At 38.5% G+C, this 17,872-nt stretch overlaps 1 protein-coding gene across 5 annotated transcripts in view; it reads right to left on the bottom strand.

Moving 5' to 3' along the window:
* Nucleotides 1-2,381: 2,381 nt before the first annotated feature.
* RNF182 (ring finger protein 182) overlaps nt 2,382-17,872 on the bottom strand; it is a 125,152-nt gene continuing 109,661 nt past the window's right edge. For 4 of the 5 annotated variants that reach the window (XM_072603885.1, XM_072603882.1, XM_072603883.1 and 1 more), the window contains 2 exons: nt 11,481-11,610; nt 2,382-5,815 (listed from right to left, as the gene is read on the bottom strand). In XM_072603885.1, coding sequence (XP_072459986.1) covers nt 4,910-5,653 — 744 coding nt within the window. In that variant the 5' untranslated portion in view covers nt 5,654-5,815; nt 11,481-11,610 and the 3' untranslated portion in view covers nt 2,382-4,909. The remainder of the gene's footprint in view (nt 5,816-11,480; nt 11,611-17,872) is intronic. The other variant, XM_072603886.1, reaches the window with a different exon arrangement.

Genomic DNA, 17,872 nt, shown 5'->3' with positions numbered 1-17,872 from the left:
TTTATTTTCATTCATTCACACAAAGAAATGGGATCAACAACACTGGAAGAGGAATTCACTTTAGCGATGGATAGGAACATCTCTCCTGCGATCAGAAAGAAGGAAATAGTAGGCTTGATGTTTCTCCCAGCTTTACCTGCAAATAGGATAAATGTGTCATCCACAACCTAGTCTAAATCATTGATAATAAGGTTGACCTAAAGAGGAGCAGACACCATCTAGAGTGCAACATGTAGGAGGCTAAGCAAGAATCCTTTCATAAATCTTACAATGTGAGCTCCTCAAGAGCAAAAACTGTCTTTTCTATTTGTATTCACCAGAAGATGTAATATATATATTTTTTATTCATACCATTGCCAAGAAAGAAGAGTTTTATTTTATAAGCACATTTTAATCTAGAAATCTTTGTAGAAACCAAGTCTTTGTTTTATGATAAATCACTTGTATTATGGAGAAAGGATTTGACCTTTCTCAGCTAGGTGGTCCAGTGGTTGGTCTCGGACTTGGAGTCAGAAAGAACTGAGTTCAAATCTAACCTTAGATATTTACTGGCTGTGTAGCCATAGGCAAGTGACAACCTCTGTTTCCCCATCTATAAAATGGGGATAATAATAGCAACTACTTCACAAGGTTGTTGAGGATAAAATGAGATACTTAAAAAGCTTTTTGCTTTATATTTGCAATTATATATTTGCAAATCTCAAAGTGCCAAAAAGTGCTGGCTATTATTATTATTAAAAGGAAAAACAGAAGTCCAATTCTCAAATCAAGCCCAAGGTGCCTTATCATAGCTCTAGACTTGATAGGGCTCTCCTAAAGAATTCCATTTTGTCTGCAAGAGTATCATATGAAATTCAGTCAGATCTCTTGCTGAAAACCAGTCCAGTGAAAAGCAGACGAGGTTAACCTACACTAGCTTGGATGCTGTCATGCTTTTTCTAGGTGCTTACAAACCATTCTAGAATTCTGCAGGTAGGGAGATTTGTTTTCTAGTACCTCTGTTTGCTACGATTCCTCAAAGATTATCATCATGCTTTACTGACCACATCCTCGGCTTCTTTGAGCACTTCAGTTTAATTCTTTCAGGCCAGAAGGTGAAGCACTTAAGCTATTTATTTTAATTTAACATATTTTCTAAGCACAGCTTAGCACAAAGTTCTTTGCTAAGCACCAAGGACAAAGCCCTAAAGGAACTTTTATTTGACAATTCCACTGGGATTAGGGAGCAGTTACGTGGCACAGTTGATAGAGTACTTGACCTAGAGTCAGGATGACCTGAGTTCAAATCAGACTTCAGGCTTACCAGCTGCATGAGCCTGTGCAAGTCACTTTGCCTCAGTTTTCTCATCTGTAAAAAAATGAGCTGGAGAAGGAAATGGCAACCACTCCAGTACCTTTGCCAAGAAAACCTCAAGTGGGGTCATGGAGAGTCAGACAGCAAAAACAAATCAGAAATACTGGGATTAGGAACTGTCTTGAAATCTTGACTATTTGAGGATTCATTGATTCCTAATCATGTCATTTTTATTCTTAACAGATTGAAAATCACTCCTATTGAGGAAAAAAATTAGTTTAAATGAGAGTGGGTTTTCTTATCTCTATTTTTATCTCTTGGCATTTCACTATCTCCTCCAGGCAGTGAACCTTATACTTTCTTTTAGCTCTGAAAATGGCAGGGGGGGGGGGGGGGGGAGAAAAGGGAGAGAACAGGAGGGGAGAAAAAGAGAGGAGAGATTTTTTTCTTAGCATTCTTCTCAAACCTTATTGAAAGCAGAAATTCAGGCTGTTTGTCTCCCACAAGCTCTCTCTGATTCTTAGTCTCAAAATGGTGCTTTCCTTGAGTAAAGGTTTCCATTAATACTTAAGAGTTTACCGTAATTTATCACCCCCGCACTTTAAAAACAATTTAAAGTAACACAATTAACTGACTCTTTGCTACTTTTATGCCAAGAAATATCATATGTCTGTCACTATTTGTAATCATTAGGTATTGATTAGCATATGTTCCTAGCCTAATTTGCATAAAGAGTACACTAATTATATACTCCCTAGTTGTCTTTTTTTCTCTATGGGTAATCCTATTTTGCTGAATGAGGATTTTAGCTACTGCCCAGCAGCCCCAACCGAGATGGATTCTATGCTGTTTGGCATCTCAGCAAAATTAGGCAAATTAACTAAACAGCAAAAGAAATGCTTCTTCTGTCCCCTCACCTTTGGTTTCCTTCTACAAGAGAACCTTCTAAGGAATCCTATCCAACAAATCCTAACTTATAGGAGGATGTGATGTTCTGAAAATGCACGTGCTTGCATCAACCTAATTTTATACAGTTCCAAAATAAACACAGGACTTCATCTTTGAATCACAGAAAACAAGCATCCAGTTTGGGAATAACAGTGATTTAATGACAAAACAAAACTGTATCACAGTGATCATACTATTGAAGCATCGTCCTTTCTTTTTTATTTAACAACATGGAGAAGTTATTATTGTTATCCATTTAATAGGTTTTCAAAGTATTGGTAAAATTGACTTCTGAACCAAAGTTAATTCACTGGTCACTTAAAAAAAAAAAGACCACCATTTTGCATGAGGATACATAAATTGAGCACTGCTGACACATTATTTACACAAAGAAGCTAAACAGATAGTTCAAATTTCCCAAACTTTCTAGAATCCCATCAATGTATATAACTCCACCTATCTACTGGATGTTACACTTCAGACCAAATAAATATTTTTTTAAAACCCTTATAGCTATGAAAATTCCAACATAACATCTTCTAAACATGACAATTACTTCAGGAACAAATAGTTTTCTGGGAGTTGCACTCACATTGAACTTTTATCTAAACTAGATTTTTATGGATTCATAAATTTATTTAGCTATACATACATACATATATATGTATATATAACTCATGATAAATTCACTAGGCCAGATTCCACATATTCTATCTGGCCAAACTGACCTTGGCATAAATAGTCTGAAAGTTAACGATTATATAATTAAATGATAACAGCTATTCTGGAAATAACCATTTGTTTTAGCTGACTAAAGAAATGGAATAGGGCCCACTGTAGCTACCACCTCACGACAAAGATCTCATCACAAACTAGAATAAGTAGTATCTTAGTAATACTCCTTCAAAAAAAGAATATGCAGACATGGTAATGCTAATTGTCATCAGGGGGTTTTAAAAAGGTTTCTGTTTTCCACTGGGTACACCTAGTTGTGGTTGACAATGCACTTTAAAACCTAAAATCTGCCAAACAATTCTTCTCAGAAGTATATGGTCAACTTCCTCTAATTCAAGGAAAATGGTCCCTTCACTCAGGTCACATGAACTCATGTCTTTCATTGAAATAATTTGTGTAAGAACTTGGTCACACTATAAATCAGACTGCTCCGATTTTAGAATATCAGGGAAAGCAACCAATGAGGTCACAGATGCCGGCCTCCAGTTCTATGACCATTGTTTGAGTTCTTTCTAGTATATACCTCGCAAAGCCTTCTGTTCTGCATCTAGCTTGTTCTTTATCCCATGCCTATCCACGGATAACACACAGCAGTCATATATATGTATGCATGTATGTATGTGTGTATATGTATGTATGTATGTAAACCTAAAGCCTTCACACTTTATTGCTACTCAGTACAGCAAAATAGAACATGCATATTCTCAATTCTACAAACAACGAGCTGGAGTATTTCATTCTCCATCTCCAAAACCTGAAAATTAAATAAGTCAGTGTCCTTTGACAATGTCGTGGTAAGACATGGGGGGAGGAAGGCAAGGGGATCCAAGTTTTGTTTGGTAAGTCACCCTTTCTCCTCGCTTAATGGGAACTGATGGGAAAGGAGCCCTGTTTTCTCATGACAGGAAATAAAGGCTGAAGGAGGAATGGAGTAAAAGATCAAATATATTGAAGCAAAAGAAAAAAAGGTCTCTGGTACCTCTCACAGAAGGGTGGAGGTTCAAAAACTCTGTCTTCAAAACATGGCCAAATTCTCCTAGGGTTCAAACTTCTCATTGTTTTCAAAGAGAACTCTGGAGTGGAGGAGAGCAGCTCAGCAAAATGAGTCCAGGGCAAGGGTGGGGAACCTGCAGCCTCCAGGCCACATGTGGCCCTCTAGGTTCTCAAGTGAGGCTCTTTGGCTGTCTCACTTTCACAGATGATAAATCCTTTTATTGAGGATTTTTATTTTTATTTTATTAAGGGGATTTGGTCTGTGAAGTCTGGATTCAAAGGGCTGCATTTGAGGATCTAGAGAGACATGCATCCTCAAGATCGCAGGCTACCCACCCCTAGTCGGAGGGGCTTTAGAATGCATATTAAATGGTAGAGCATGACTTTAAGAGAAAAGAAAGAAAAGTGGGGTGGATGAATTGAAGGAAGGCGGCAATAGAACTGTCAAAGGTAAATGCACATTTCAAAAGTGGTGAAACTTATGCCCTCCTTCCATAAACATAACAGTGATGATTATGCAGAGAAGCCTGTTCATCTTTAACTTATGGCAAAAATCTCTGCTACTATACAGTGGAGGTATACTGTCCTGCCATTAGGGTGTCTGTGTGACAATACTGCCTGAAATGCTGCTCTGTTCTTCCTCTAGGTAGACACCATTCCCTTTGAGCTCCAAGAAGGCTTAATTTGGACACATCTGTCTCTTTCTTAAAGGCCAAACCCCCAAGTTGAAGTATCAGATTTTACTATCAGTATTAAGAAAAAAAATAATAAATAAACCAAAGGATACAGGCTGATGAGGAAAACAGACCATTAAAATGTAATTCATGTGTCTGGTAACATTAGAGACACAAATCCTAAATAAGAACACTAAAAAAATTTAAATGAACTAAGCTACAAACATGGCAAAGCATATTAAACTTCTGATTTTTGTAGTATCTATTATGAAGGCGATGACATACAGTCTAAAAATTCATGGCATACACACTGGCAAAAACCGTACACCATAAGAATAACAAGGCTGGATGGAACAAGGCTGACAAAGACAACCCCAAGGGTGACTTTCTTAGAGACCAATAAGTAGATCCCCAAGGGCAGGGAACTGAAATAGAGCAACCCTAGCAACCAAACTAACACTCTGATGGATGTCTGGAAGAGCAGAGAGGTACAATTCCACACTGTCCAGTTATGAGACACGGTAGCGACAGAGTCAAAGCTGGTGGGCCTGTAAAACTCCACCACGGGGGTCGAGCTCATAGACTGCGGGCTCTCTCTTTGTACTTCCATAATGGTGATCACCAGGCAGTTGGAGGAAGTGTGGGTAGGACTGACAAGGGAGGCCAGCCTCTTGGGGGTCAGTAACAACTCCGTGGGATTGTCCGGCAGGCATTTCTTCCCCTTTCCTCCACAAGTCAAGTTCACAAGGATGTTGTTGTCATCGGGGAGGCTGTTAACCTCGTCATCGGGCAGGCAGGTCTCAAACCTACAGAAAGGACACACGATGACACCCTGAGGGGAGTCTCCAAAGTCGATGATCTTGTAAAGGCATTTGGCACAGACACGGTGACAGCATTCCAGGACTTTGGGTTTCCTCTGCCTCAGGTTGTAACGGTTATAGCAGATCTTACACTCAAGCTCGTCCGAGACAGGAGACTCGGCCGTATCCTCTGGAGGCTGGCTGGCCATCTCTGGGCTGTCTTTGGTGGCCTCCTCGACCAGCAGGGTCTTTCTAGGCAATCCCCGAGGGCATCATACCATTCAGATCAAGCAAGATTCACATGTTCATCCTCAGCTTCTGCAGGCGATTTTGTTGCCTAGAATTATGTGGAAAAAGGCAACGTGAAGATTCTGTGAAGGAAAGAAAGATTCTGACAGTAAACAAAATATTAACAAATAAGTTTGAGTTTTTTTTCAAATTTACATGCAAAGTAGGTACTTCAATTTATTAAATTTATTTATTTAAAGGAGCAACGAGGTAGCATGGTGGATAGCGTGCTGGACCTGAAGACAGGAAGACTCATCCTTCTGAGGTCAAATCTGGCTTCAGACACTTACTAGCTCTGTGATCCTGGTCAAGTCACTTAACCCTGTTTGCCTCAGTTTCCCCACCTGTAAAATGAGCTAGAGGAGGAAATGGCAAGCTACTTCGGTATCTTTGCCAAAAAAACCCCAAATGAATTGGACATGACTACAAAACGACTGAACAACAACCAAGTGCTTAAAAGGACGCCTTCTAGGCTTTGATAGACAGAATCGATTTCCTTCAAACACTAAACTTCTTTAGTGTGCAACACATCCTTGGCCCCAGGACAGCAAAGATTCTATATTTGAAAAGCTCTCTTTGGAGGAAGCTCAGATGTATTCCAATCAATGACTACATGCTGGTGGATGAATTGTTAAATGCCATATAGCAATAAAAAAAAAAAAAGAAAAGAAAAGATGAGAGGAAACTGTCCCAGAAAGTTAAAAAAAAAAAACAAAAAACAAAAACTCTGGCTTTGTTTGAAAAATGTCAAGGGACCTGAATCAAAGATGTAATTTACTTAGGATGATGTCAGTAACTCAAGAGTCAGAAGTACACACAGTAGGAGCTTAAATTAAGTGTTTATTGACTGACTGATTGATCGTGGTCCAAATAGTCTCCTATAGGGTTTGACAGCCCACAAAGGAAAGGGCTCTTTCAGGTAATGCCTAGAGAAAGTTAAAGGGTGCTACGATGAAACAGAGAGCCAGCAAGGTAGTGCAGCAATAGAGCACTGGGTCTGGAGTCAGGAAAACATGAGTTCTAATCTGGCCTAAGACACTTACTAGCTGTATGATATTCATTTATTATTATTCTTTATATGTTTTATTGGGGCATCTAGGAGGTACAGTGGATAGAGTACTGGGTCTGGAGTCAGACAGACCAGAGATCAAATGTGACCTTAGCTGTGTGACCCTGGCCAAGTCACTTAACTAACCCTATATAAGTGCGTAAGACTGGAGAAAAAGATGGCAGACCACTCCAGTATCTTTGCCAAGAAAACCCCCCTGGATAGCTGGTCCACAGGGTCATAAGCAGCTGGACATGACTGAACAACCACCACAGATATGCTTTGTATTGAGAGGAGAAAAATCCTAGGCAAGTCACTTCATCCTGTTTGCCTCAGTTTCCTCATCTCTAAAATGAACTGAAGAAGGATATGGTAAAATACTCCAGTATCTTTGCCAAAAAACCCAATGGAGTCACAAGGAGATGGACATGACTAAAAATGACTGAACAGCAACAGGATGAAATGGAAGTGAAAACCAAGCACCAGAAAACTGTACGGAACAGGCTGTTCTTTGTGTATCAGCACAAAGTAATTGGGCATTCAGTTGGAAATCTGACACTGGATGGAACATCCTTAAACACCTACCTGGCTGTGTACTCATTCACCTAGTCAAGAAGGGAACAGGATGTCCCTGTTGTGAACAAGGAAAGCTTAAGTCTAGAGAACCAGAGTCTGGCGAAGAAGACAGTAGTTTCATTTTTAAAAAGGGGAAAAAATACAAACACACACAGAGACACACATAGACACATACAGACATACACAGACACACATACACAGACGCATACACACACACAAACACAGATGCACACAGACGCACGCACACACACACACACACACACACACACACACACCCTATGTATAAGGGTAGAGTGGTAGCCAGAGTTGGCCTCAGAATCAGGAAGACCTGGATTCAAGTGTTGCCTCTTGTCACACACTGGCTATAACCAACCCCAGAACAGGTTCCTTAACCTCTCATTATCCCAGGAAATTCTCCATGATTACAAATTATAGAGAAAGTGTTCATCTGAACTGACAGAAGAATTTTTCTCCTCCCAATATAAACCATATTTGTTGCTGCTGCTCAGTCATGTCCAACTCTTCATGACCCCGTGGACCAACTGTCCAGGGGGATTTTCTTGGCAAAGATACTGAAGTAGTTTGCCATTTTCTTATCCAGTCTCATGCAGGAAGAGTTAGTTAAGTGACTTGGCCAGGGTCACACAGCTAAGGTAATATCTGAACTCTGGTCTTTCTGACTCCAGGTTCTATGCATTGCACCACATAGATGCCCCAATAAAACATATAAGGAATAATAAATATTCAGTTATGATAATAAAAAAATAAATCAAGTTTCCCTATCCCAATGAAATCACAAGTCTACCCTTATCCTCTCCTAAGAAGTCACAGCTTAGCCACACACAGAAGATATGTAGCATATCATAGTCGAAAGAACATGGGCCTATATGAGCCTTGGTACCACCATTTACTACCTGTGGGATAGTAATAAAATTATGCAATCTTTCTGGTTTTTAGTATCATTTTCTTTTAAAAACAGGGGACTGAACTAGATGATACCCAAAGTTACTTCCAGTTTTAAATCCTAAAATCTTCTCCTAGTTAGGTAGCCTTATGTTATACATATTAAAAAATGAATAAAATAAAAATGTTCCCTATAGGTCTTCCATTATCACTACTGACCTTGGAGAGATGGTTATGTGCACAAGTTCAAACAGATAGTCATCTCACAATTATCTTTAGTAACAGAAGGGTACAAAGAGGTGAGATGGGGGAGAGCTGGGATGAAGCAATTTCTATCTGGCCTTGGGATATTCTTATTTTGGCAGCAGATTTAGCCTTTTAATGATGTGTTGTTTAGGCAAATATAACAATTCATTTGTATACACCAAGACATAATAGTGAAGGGCTGCCAGAACCCTGCTGGATAGCAGTGGGCAGTCAATATGGAATGAAAAGCTTTCCATGGATCATTAGGGAGGCAGAGAAGTACAGTGGGAGGAGTCCTTGCTCTGAAGTCAGTGCTCCTGGCTTCAAATCCTTCCTCTGAAATCTATGTGACCTTGAGTAAGTCATTTATCCCCTCTGGGCCTTCCTTTCCTCATCTGTAAAATGATGGGATTGGACTAAGACGCCCCTTTGAGCTATAGGTCAATGATCCCCATCATGGGCATTAAAGGAAAGCGGCTAATCCAAAAGTAACTGTAGAATCCGAAAATCATGTATGTTTGGCTTTGTAATCCATGACATTATTTTTATAGAACCTGCTTATTTACTTTTGTCTTGGGTTGACATTAAAATAGAAATTGTATTCACTAAGCATGTAACAGATGGCTAGCTGGAGATGTGCTCAGGAGAATTAGTGTCATTCTGAAATTTTTAAATTTTTGGCTCATTAAAAGAAAAAGGACAGATACAATCTGCAAACAAAGGAAACAGAGGAATGACAGAGTCTGTGTATGTATATATGTATGCATATATATGTGTGTATATAAGCACATATATGTGGGTATACACACAGGTGTGTGTGTGTATATAATTTACTACCTTGCAAGTAGTACTCATTCATGAATTAGCCACTGACCATATGGTGACTAACAACACAGACCCTCTCCCTTGTTCTAGTGGGCCACCATCAATTCCAGTCTTCCATACACCCTCCTGATCCTGATCCTGTACCTATTCTACATGACATCAGAATCTGGCAGAAGGATGCCAAATACCATTGTCCATTTTCCACAGCATTCTCGGGAGATTAGGCTTCCTAGAGTTCATGGGTAGGGGACAAGAAGCAGCAGTCCATCCCCACTGCCACTCTCAGCCATGATACATCAGTAACACACACTGTGATCCAAGTGTGTAGGGTATCTCTCTTATCCTCTCCCCACTGATGGCTGAACACCACCCATTTCCCTTCTCTCCTCTGGTTCTGTCACTCTTCTCTGGCAGGTCTTCATCACCTCACACCCTGATGACTGCAATAGCCTGCTGGTGAATCTACCTGCCTCAAGTCACTCATCACTCCAATCCATCCTCCATTCAGCCATCAAAGTGATTCTTCTAAAGCCTGGGTCTGACCACATCATTCCTGTGCTCCATAAACTACAGTGGCTCCCTATCACCCTCGGGATCAAATACAAAATCCTCCATTTCATGTTCAAAGCCCTTCATATCATGTTCCCTTTCTAGCCTTCAATCTTCTTACATCTCATTCCCTGTTACATGGCCTTCAATCCAGGGGCTTCCTTGCTTTTCTACAAACAAGACACACCATCTGGCTCAGATTCCAGCTTTTTCTCTGGCTGGCCTACATACCCACAACGCTCTCCCTCATCTCCACCTCCTGGCTTCCTGTAAGTCCCAAATGAAATCTCACTTTCTACAAGAAGGCTTTCCCAATCCCTGCCTTTCCTCTGTTAATTATTTCCTATTTATCCTGCACACACATAGCTTGTTGTGCATAATTTTCACTCGTTACCTCCTTCATTAGATTGTGTGTTCACTGGAGGCAGGGACTGTCTTTTGCCCTTTTTTGTATGCCCCATGCTTATTTAGCACAGTGCCAGGCACACAGAAGGTGAATACTAAGTGGTTACTGACTTCTCCAAAGAACATGAACACAGATCCTAATCCACCACATGATCTTACTGCTTCTGACCCAACTTTCCCTTTCCAAAAGTTTAAATTCCCTCCCAAATCAGACCTAGATTAGCAGAATTTAAAATAGCAGCAGTTTCCCGTATTATAGGCAAAACTGAGTGAATCAGAAGAGAGGTAGGGGTTTATGGGAGAAAGCATGACAAAATGTGTGGATGTGTGGGCGTAAAGGCACAAGAGAGAATGTGCCTAAGTGTGTATTCAACAACTTGTGTGTGTGAGTGTATGTGCATGGGAGAGAGTGTGTATGAGAGAGAGAAAAATATGAGTAGATATATAGGGTAACTACAAGATTTAAAACAGGAAGATCTTTAAGACTTTGGAGGATACCCTGTATAGACATATGTACATAAATACATACATACATACATACATATATCCTACATATTTGTATGTGAAATATGTGGGTCCCAGCATATTCACAATTGTCTTAGTGGTATGTAGCTAACCCTTCTATGGTACTCTAAGGTTTGCTAGGTGCTTTACAAGTATCACCTCATTCTCTCCTCACAATAACCCTAAGAAGTAGGTGTTATTAGTATGCCCATTTTAAAGATAAGAAAACTGAGGCAGAAAATAGTTAAGTGATTTGTCCAGGGTCATACAACTAGTAAGTGTCTGATGCTGGATTTGAACTCAGGTCTTCCTTAATTCTAGGCTCAGAGCTCTCTACCCATTGTCCCACCACCTAGATCCTGCACGTGACAGCTCAACTTTTGTGTTAAACTTCCTACCATCAAAAAGTTTTAAGTTCAGCTTAATAGCACTGGTAATATCTTGGACTGGATTATCCATATCTTTCTGCCTAAAGAGCTGTTACCATTAGTGACTATTCATCTTTTTCTTACTGAAATACTATAAATACCACACTACCATGGTATAGGGTGGTTATGTTTATTATTGTTTCACATATCCAAAACATTTCAGAGAGGGGACTGCTAATTAGATGGGAAGATGTTTTACAATATTCAGATACCTAACATGAAATTATCTCATTTAGTTAACAGATCAGTGTCTGTCATACTTACCGTGTTCTTTTGAAACACTCCATGGAGAAGGGTCTCTGACAGTGCTGCTTCCAGCAGTGAAAGACCAAGGGCCTTGTCTGTCCAGAGCTTCAATGGCATGCCCAAAAATTTAGCCGTTTACAAACACCTCCTGGAACAACACAAAAACCTAGAATCAGGACACCTCTGAGAGGGAAAGAATCTAAGAAAGCAATGGGGCCAACTCATGACTAATTCAGAATCCCTTCTCCCCAGTAAGTCAACATCTTGCCTTTCCTTCACAACCTCCAGTGAGGGAGAGGGAAGGCATTACTCCCACTTTTTAAACTCTTTACTTGTTAGGAAGTTCTTCCTTCAATCAAGCTAAATCTGCCTCTTTACAACTTCTAAGTGTTAAAATAATAGCTTGATTTCTGAATTTGGAATCAGGAAAGATACAGAGTCAAATCCTTCCTCTCATACTTTTTGTGACATCATTGACAAGTCACTTGACTTACCTTTGCCTCCATTCCTTTATTTGTAAAATGAGAATAATGTATCTGTAGTACTTACCACTACCCAGAGTTATTGGGAGACTTACAGGAGATGAAAATCACAGAGAGTTCTATAAATGTCAGTTATTATTACAACTGCTCTGAATTCCACCTTCTGAGGCAAACAGAACGTTCTTACCCATAAAAGTCCTTCAGATATGGAAGACGACTATCCTTTCCCCACCTAAGTCCCCTTCTCCAGTCTAAACATTCCCAGTTTTGTCAACTGATTCTCAGTATCTCAATATCTTTCACAAACCTGATCATCTTCCTCCTTAAAATTTGGCATCCACAACTGAACAAAACATGCCAGATGTGGCCTAACCAGCACAGAGGGAAAACGGGATATTTCCTTTGCGAAGGTTAGCCAAGCAGATAGGTTCCTTCAAAAATAAATTGTTCCAAAGAATTAGAAAGGTGGAGTGGGGGTGCCCCAAAATTGAAGAATGGTTGAAGGAACTGTAATATGTAAATGTGATAGGCTACTGTAAGAACTGATAAAAAGAATGGTTTTGGAGAAACCTGGAAAGATATGTATGAACTAATAAAAGTTAAGCAAGCAAAATCAGAATAATTAATAAGGTGGTAACACCAACATTATAAAGACAAACAGCTCTAAAGATTTAAAAACTCTGATCAATGAATGCAATGACCTACTACAATTAACCATGACACTTACGCCTCCTGACAGAAAAGTGAAAGACTCAAGTTTCAAAGTGATATCTATCTATCTATATACATACACATACATAAGGTTCAAAGTGAGATATATACATACACATATACACACATATATGTGTGCATACTTATATGTATGTGTGTATACACACATACATATACATACATCCATGACATATGTACATACACATACACATATATTCATATATATAACAAGGCCAATGTTGGAATTTGTTTTAATATGCACATTTGTCAAAGCAGTTTTGAGGTTTCTATCCCTTTTTTGGTAATTGAGAAGAGGAGAAAGGAAAATTTTGTTAATTTAAAAATAATAAAACAAACTTTTCATGCCCCAACATTTACTTCACTAGGGACAGGTATGGTCAGAATGTTAATTAAGACTACAAAATATATTGATTTTAGACTTCTAGGAGCAGAGCAAAGATCATGGAGTAAAAGCAGCTGAACTCTCCCAACATTCTCCTCCAAACAACTTTAAAATAATTCCTCAAATTGAATTCTGGAGTGGCTGAGCCAACAAAAGGTCAGTGTGAGACATTTTTCCAGCCCAAGGCAACTTAGGAGGTTGGAAGGAGAAATCTATAAGAACAAGGAGTGGAGAGGCTGGTCCAATGCCCACATGGATGAAACATCAGTGGTGGAGCTAGGTGGTAGCAACAGGGGAGGCAGCAGCTTCAGGAGTTCTCAAGCCAGAGACGGTAAGGGAATTTGGCACAGGGTATTTCTGTGCTAGGACTAGACCCCAGGTCCAGATGCTATTTGGCAAATCCGTTCCCTATACCCACTTCTGGGTCATAGTTCAAGGTTGAAGAGGAGCATTTTCAGGCAAGAAGAAGCAAGGGCTATTAGGAGCAGTATCATTTTTGATCCCAAGGGAGCAGGGGTCTTTCCTAGGTAAGGATCAGAACATGGACCAGGAGAGTAGTGACCACACCTCTCCCCTGATCACATTACTTTGGAAACACCAAAAACTCCAAACCTCCAGAACTACTTTTGGGACTCCTCCTCTTACCCCATGCTGGGAACAGAAACCAATTTTAACATAAAGCTTAAAATCAAGATACAGGGTTGAAAAACGAGCAGAAATAAAAGAGCTTGACCATAAAAAGCTACTACGGTAACAGGAAGATCAAGACACAAATTCAGAAGAAGACAATGATGTTAAAACAGCCAAGCCTCAAAGAAAAATGTGCCATTAGACACAAGCTGAACAAAAATTCCTGGAAAGCAAAAAAAACCAAGTATTTGCAAAATCAAAGTGGTAGAAATAATCAAGTAAAGAAATGAGAACAAAGGAAGAAAATTATGAAAAAACAATTAATTGCTTGGTAAAAGAGGCACAAAAAATGCTGACAATACAATACCCTAAAAAAGAGAATTAGCCAAAATAAAAAAAAGGTACAAAAATTCACTGAAGAAAATAATTTCTTAAAAATTAGAATTGAGCAAGTGGGAGCTAATAACCTCATAAGATATCAAGAAACAAAGTCAAAAGAATGAAAAAAAAGAAGAAAAGGTCAACTATCCCATGGAAAAACTGACTTGGAGAATAGATCAAGGAGAGACAACTTAAGAATTATTGGACTATCTGAAAGCCATGATCAAAGAAAGAGCCTAGACATCATATTTCATGAAATTACAAAGGAAAATTGCCCCTATATTCTAGAACCAGAAGGTAAAATGGAAACTGAAAGAGTCAACTGATCACCTCCTGAAATGGATCCCAAAATAACAACTCCCAAGAATATTATAACCAAATTCCATATACATACACAATTCCACGCATATATAAGTTCCCTCCCCCGTTTTATCTCTTTGGGATACAGACCTAGTAGTGGTCAAAAGAGAACACTGTACATAAAAACAGCAATATTGTACAATGATCAACTGTGAAGGACTTAGCTATTCTGATCACTACAATGACCTACAGCAATTCTAAAAGATTTAGGATGAAAAATGGACAGTTAGATGGCACAGCAGACAGAGTATATCATGATTCAGGAAGTCAGGAAGACTCATCTTCCTGAGTTCAAATCTGGCCTCAGATACTTAAGAGCTGTGTGATCATGGGCAAATCACTTAACCCCATTTGCCTCAATTTCCTCATCTATAAAATAACATGAAGGAGGAAATGGCAAACTGCTCCACTATCTCTGCCAAGAAAAACCCAAATGGGGTCACAAAGAGTCAGACACAACTGAAAAATGACTCAACCACTACCACTATGATGAAAAAAGCTATCCAGCTCCAGAGAAAGAACTGACGGAGCCGAATGCAAATCAAAGCATACATTTTTTTTACTTTATTTTTCCTGTGAGGTTTTTCACTTGGTCTGCATTTGCTTGTGCAACACGGCTAACATGGAAATATGTTCTGCACAGCTTTCCATGTATAATCTATATTAAATTACTTGCCTTCTCAAGGAGAGGCAAGAGGCAAGAAGGGAGAATTGAAAAAAAGAATGTTAAAAAAAATTACATGCAATTGAGAACAAAATAGGACAAAAAAGGAATGTTAACTTTAGCAATGAGACAAGGAAAATAACTGGACAAACAAAAATAGGCAATGAGGAAACAAAACTGTCACTCTTTGCAGATGATATAATGGTACACTTAGAGAGCCCTAGAGATTCAACTCAAACGCTTGTTGAAACAATGAAGAACTTTAGCAAAGCTGTACGATATAAAATAAATCCTCATAAATCAACAGTATTTCTATGTATTACCAACACAACCCAGCAGGAAGAGATAGAAAGAAAAATTCCATTTAAAATAACTGCAGATGATGTAAAATACTTGGGGTATCTACCTGCCAGGATAAATCCAAGAATTATATGAACACAATTACAGAACACTCTTCACTCAAAGACAGATCTAAACAACTGGAGAAATGTTAACTGTTCATGGGTAGGCTAAGCCAAAGGAATAAAAATGACAATTCTACCCAAGCCAATTGACTTATTTGATGCCATACCAATCAAACTTCCAAAGAATTATTTTATAGACCTAGAAAAAATAGTAACAGAATTTATCTGAAAGAATAAAAGGTCAAGAACATTAAAGTAATCAATGAAAAAAATGTGAAGGAAGGAAGCCTAGTAGCACCATATTTCAGACTCTATTACAAAGTGCTAATCATCAAAACAATCTGGTACTGGCTAAGAAACAGTGGTAGATCAGTGAAATACTCAATTACACAGCAGTAAATAAATACAGTAAACTAGTGTTTGATAAATTCAAAGATCCAAGTTTTGGGGTAAAAACTCACATTTGACAAAAATTGTTGGGAAAACTGGAAAGAAGTTTGGAAGAAACTAGGCATTGATCAATATTTCATACCACATATAAGATAAATGATTTAGACTTAAAGGATGACATCATAAGTAAATTGAAAAAGCAAGGGGAAATGTCATATCTATGGATAAGGGGAAGAGGTTATGACCAAACAAGGGACAGAGAAATCATGGGAAGTGAAATGGATAATTCTGATTACAGGAAATTAAAAAGGTTTTACATAAGCAAACCTAAAATTAGAAGGAAAACAGGAAACTAGGGAAAAAAATTTACAGCAAATTTCTCAAATATATGGCAAATTGAGTCAAATTTATAAAAATGCAAGTCTTCCCCAGTTGATAAATAGTCAAAGGATACACATAGGCAGTTTTCAGAAGAAAAAATTGGAGGTCTCATAGTCACGTGAGAAAATACTCTAACTACTGATTAGAGAAAGGCAAATTAAAGCACATCACACCTATCAAGTTGGCTAAAAACAGAAAAAGAAAAACGACAAATGCTGAAAGGAATGCAGAAATACTGCGATACTAATGAACTGTTGGTGGAGTTTGAACTGATGCAACCATTCTGGAGAACAATTTGAAACTATGCCCAAAGGGCTATAAAATTGTACATATGCTTTAATACACAATAGTGCCACTAGTAGGTCTATATCCCTAAAAGATCAAAGAAAAGAGGAAAGATTTATTTGTTCAAAAATATTTATAGCAGTTCTTTTTGTGGTAGCGAAGAAATGGAAATTGAGGGGATGGCTCAACATTAGAATTAAATGGGGAATGGCTGAACAGGGCATATGATTGTGATAGAATACTTTTGTGCTATATAAGAAATGATGAGCAGGATGGTTTTAGGAAAACCTGAGAAGACTTATATTAACTGAAGTAAAGTGAAGTAAGCAGATCCAGGAGAACACTGCACACAGCAACAGCAACGTTGTAATGATCAACTATAAAAGATTTAGCTACTATGATAAGGAAATGATCCAAGACAGTTCCAAAGGACCTAGGTTGAAAAATGCTATCCATCTCCAGAGGGTAATCTGATGAACTCTGAATGCAGATGGAAGCATACTTTATTTTTCTTGTTTTTTGAGTGTGTATTTTTTTGCAACACAAATATGGAAACATGTTTTACATGACTTCACATGTATAATCAATATCAAATTGCTTGCCTTCTCAATGGGGAAAAGGAGGGGTAGGAAGAAGGAACAGAATTTAGAACTCAAATTTTTAAAAAAGCATTTAGTAGTATTTCTTTTTTTTCCAGTTACATGTAAAGATAGTTTTCAGCATTCATTTTTGTAAGATTTTGAGTTCCAAATGTTTCTCCCTCCCCCTTCCACAAGACAGCAAGCAATAAATCTGATGTAGCTTATATATGTACAATCATGTTAAACACTTTTCCACATTAGGCATGTTGTGAAAGAAGAATCAGAATAGAAGGAAAAAAACACAAGAAAGAAAGAAAAAACAAAAAACAGTGAAAATAATATGCTTTGGTCTGCATTCAGACTCCACAGTTCTTTCTCTGGTTGTGGATGGCATTTTCCATCACAAGTCTTTCAGAATTGTTTTAGATCATTGTATTGCTGAGAAGAGCTATGTCTATCATACTTACCATCGCACAATGTTGCTGTTACTGTGCACAGTGTTCTCTCCCTGTTCTGCTCGTTTCTCTTTACGTAAGTTCAAGGTTTTTCTGAAGTGCACTTGCTTATCATTTCTTATAATACAATAGTATTCTATTACATTCATATAACACAAATTGTTCAGCCATTCCCCAATTAATGGGTATCCTCTCAATTTCCAATTCTTGGGGGGGCAGAGTCAAGATGGCGGAGTAGAAAGACACACACATGCTAGCTCTGAACCCACAGGCCATAAAATAT

This window comes from Notamacropus eugenii, chromosome 4 (assembly GCF_028372415.1).
Source record: "Notamacropus eugenii isolate mMacEug1 chromosome 4, mMacEug1.pri_v2, whole genome shotgun sequence".
Lineage (NCBI taxonomy): Eukaryota > Metazoa > Chordata > Mammalia > Diprotodontia > Macropodidae > Notamacropus > Notamacropus eugenii.
This window is presented reverse-complemented; position numbering and strand designations above follow the sequence as displayed.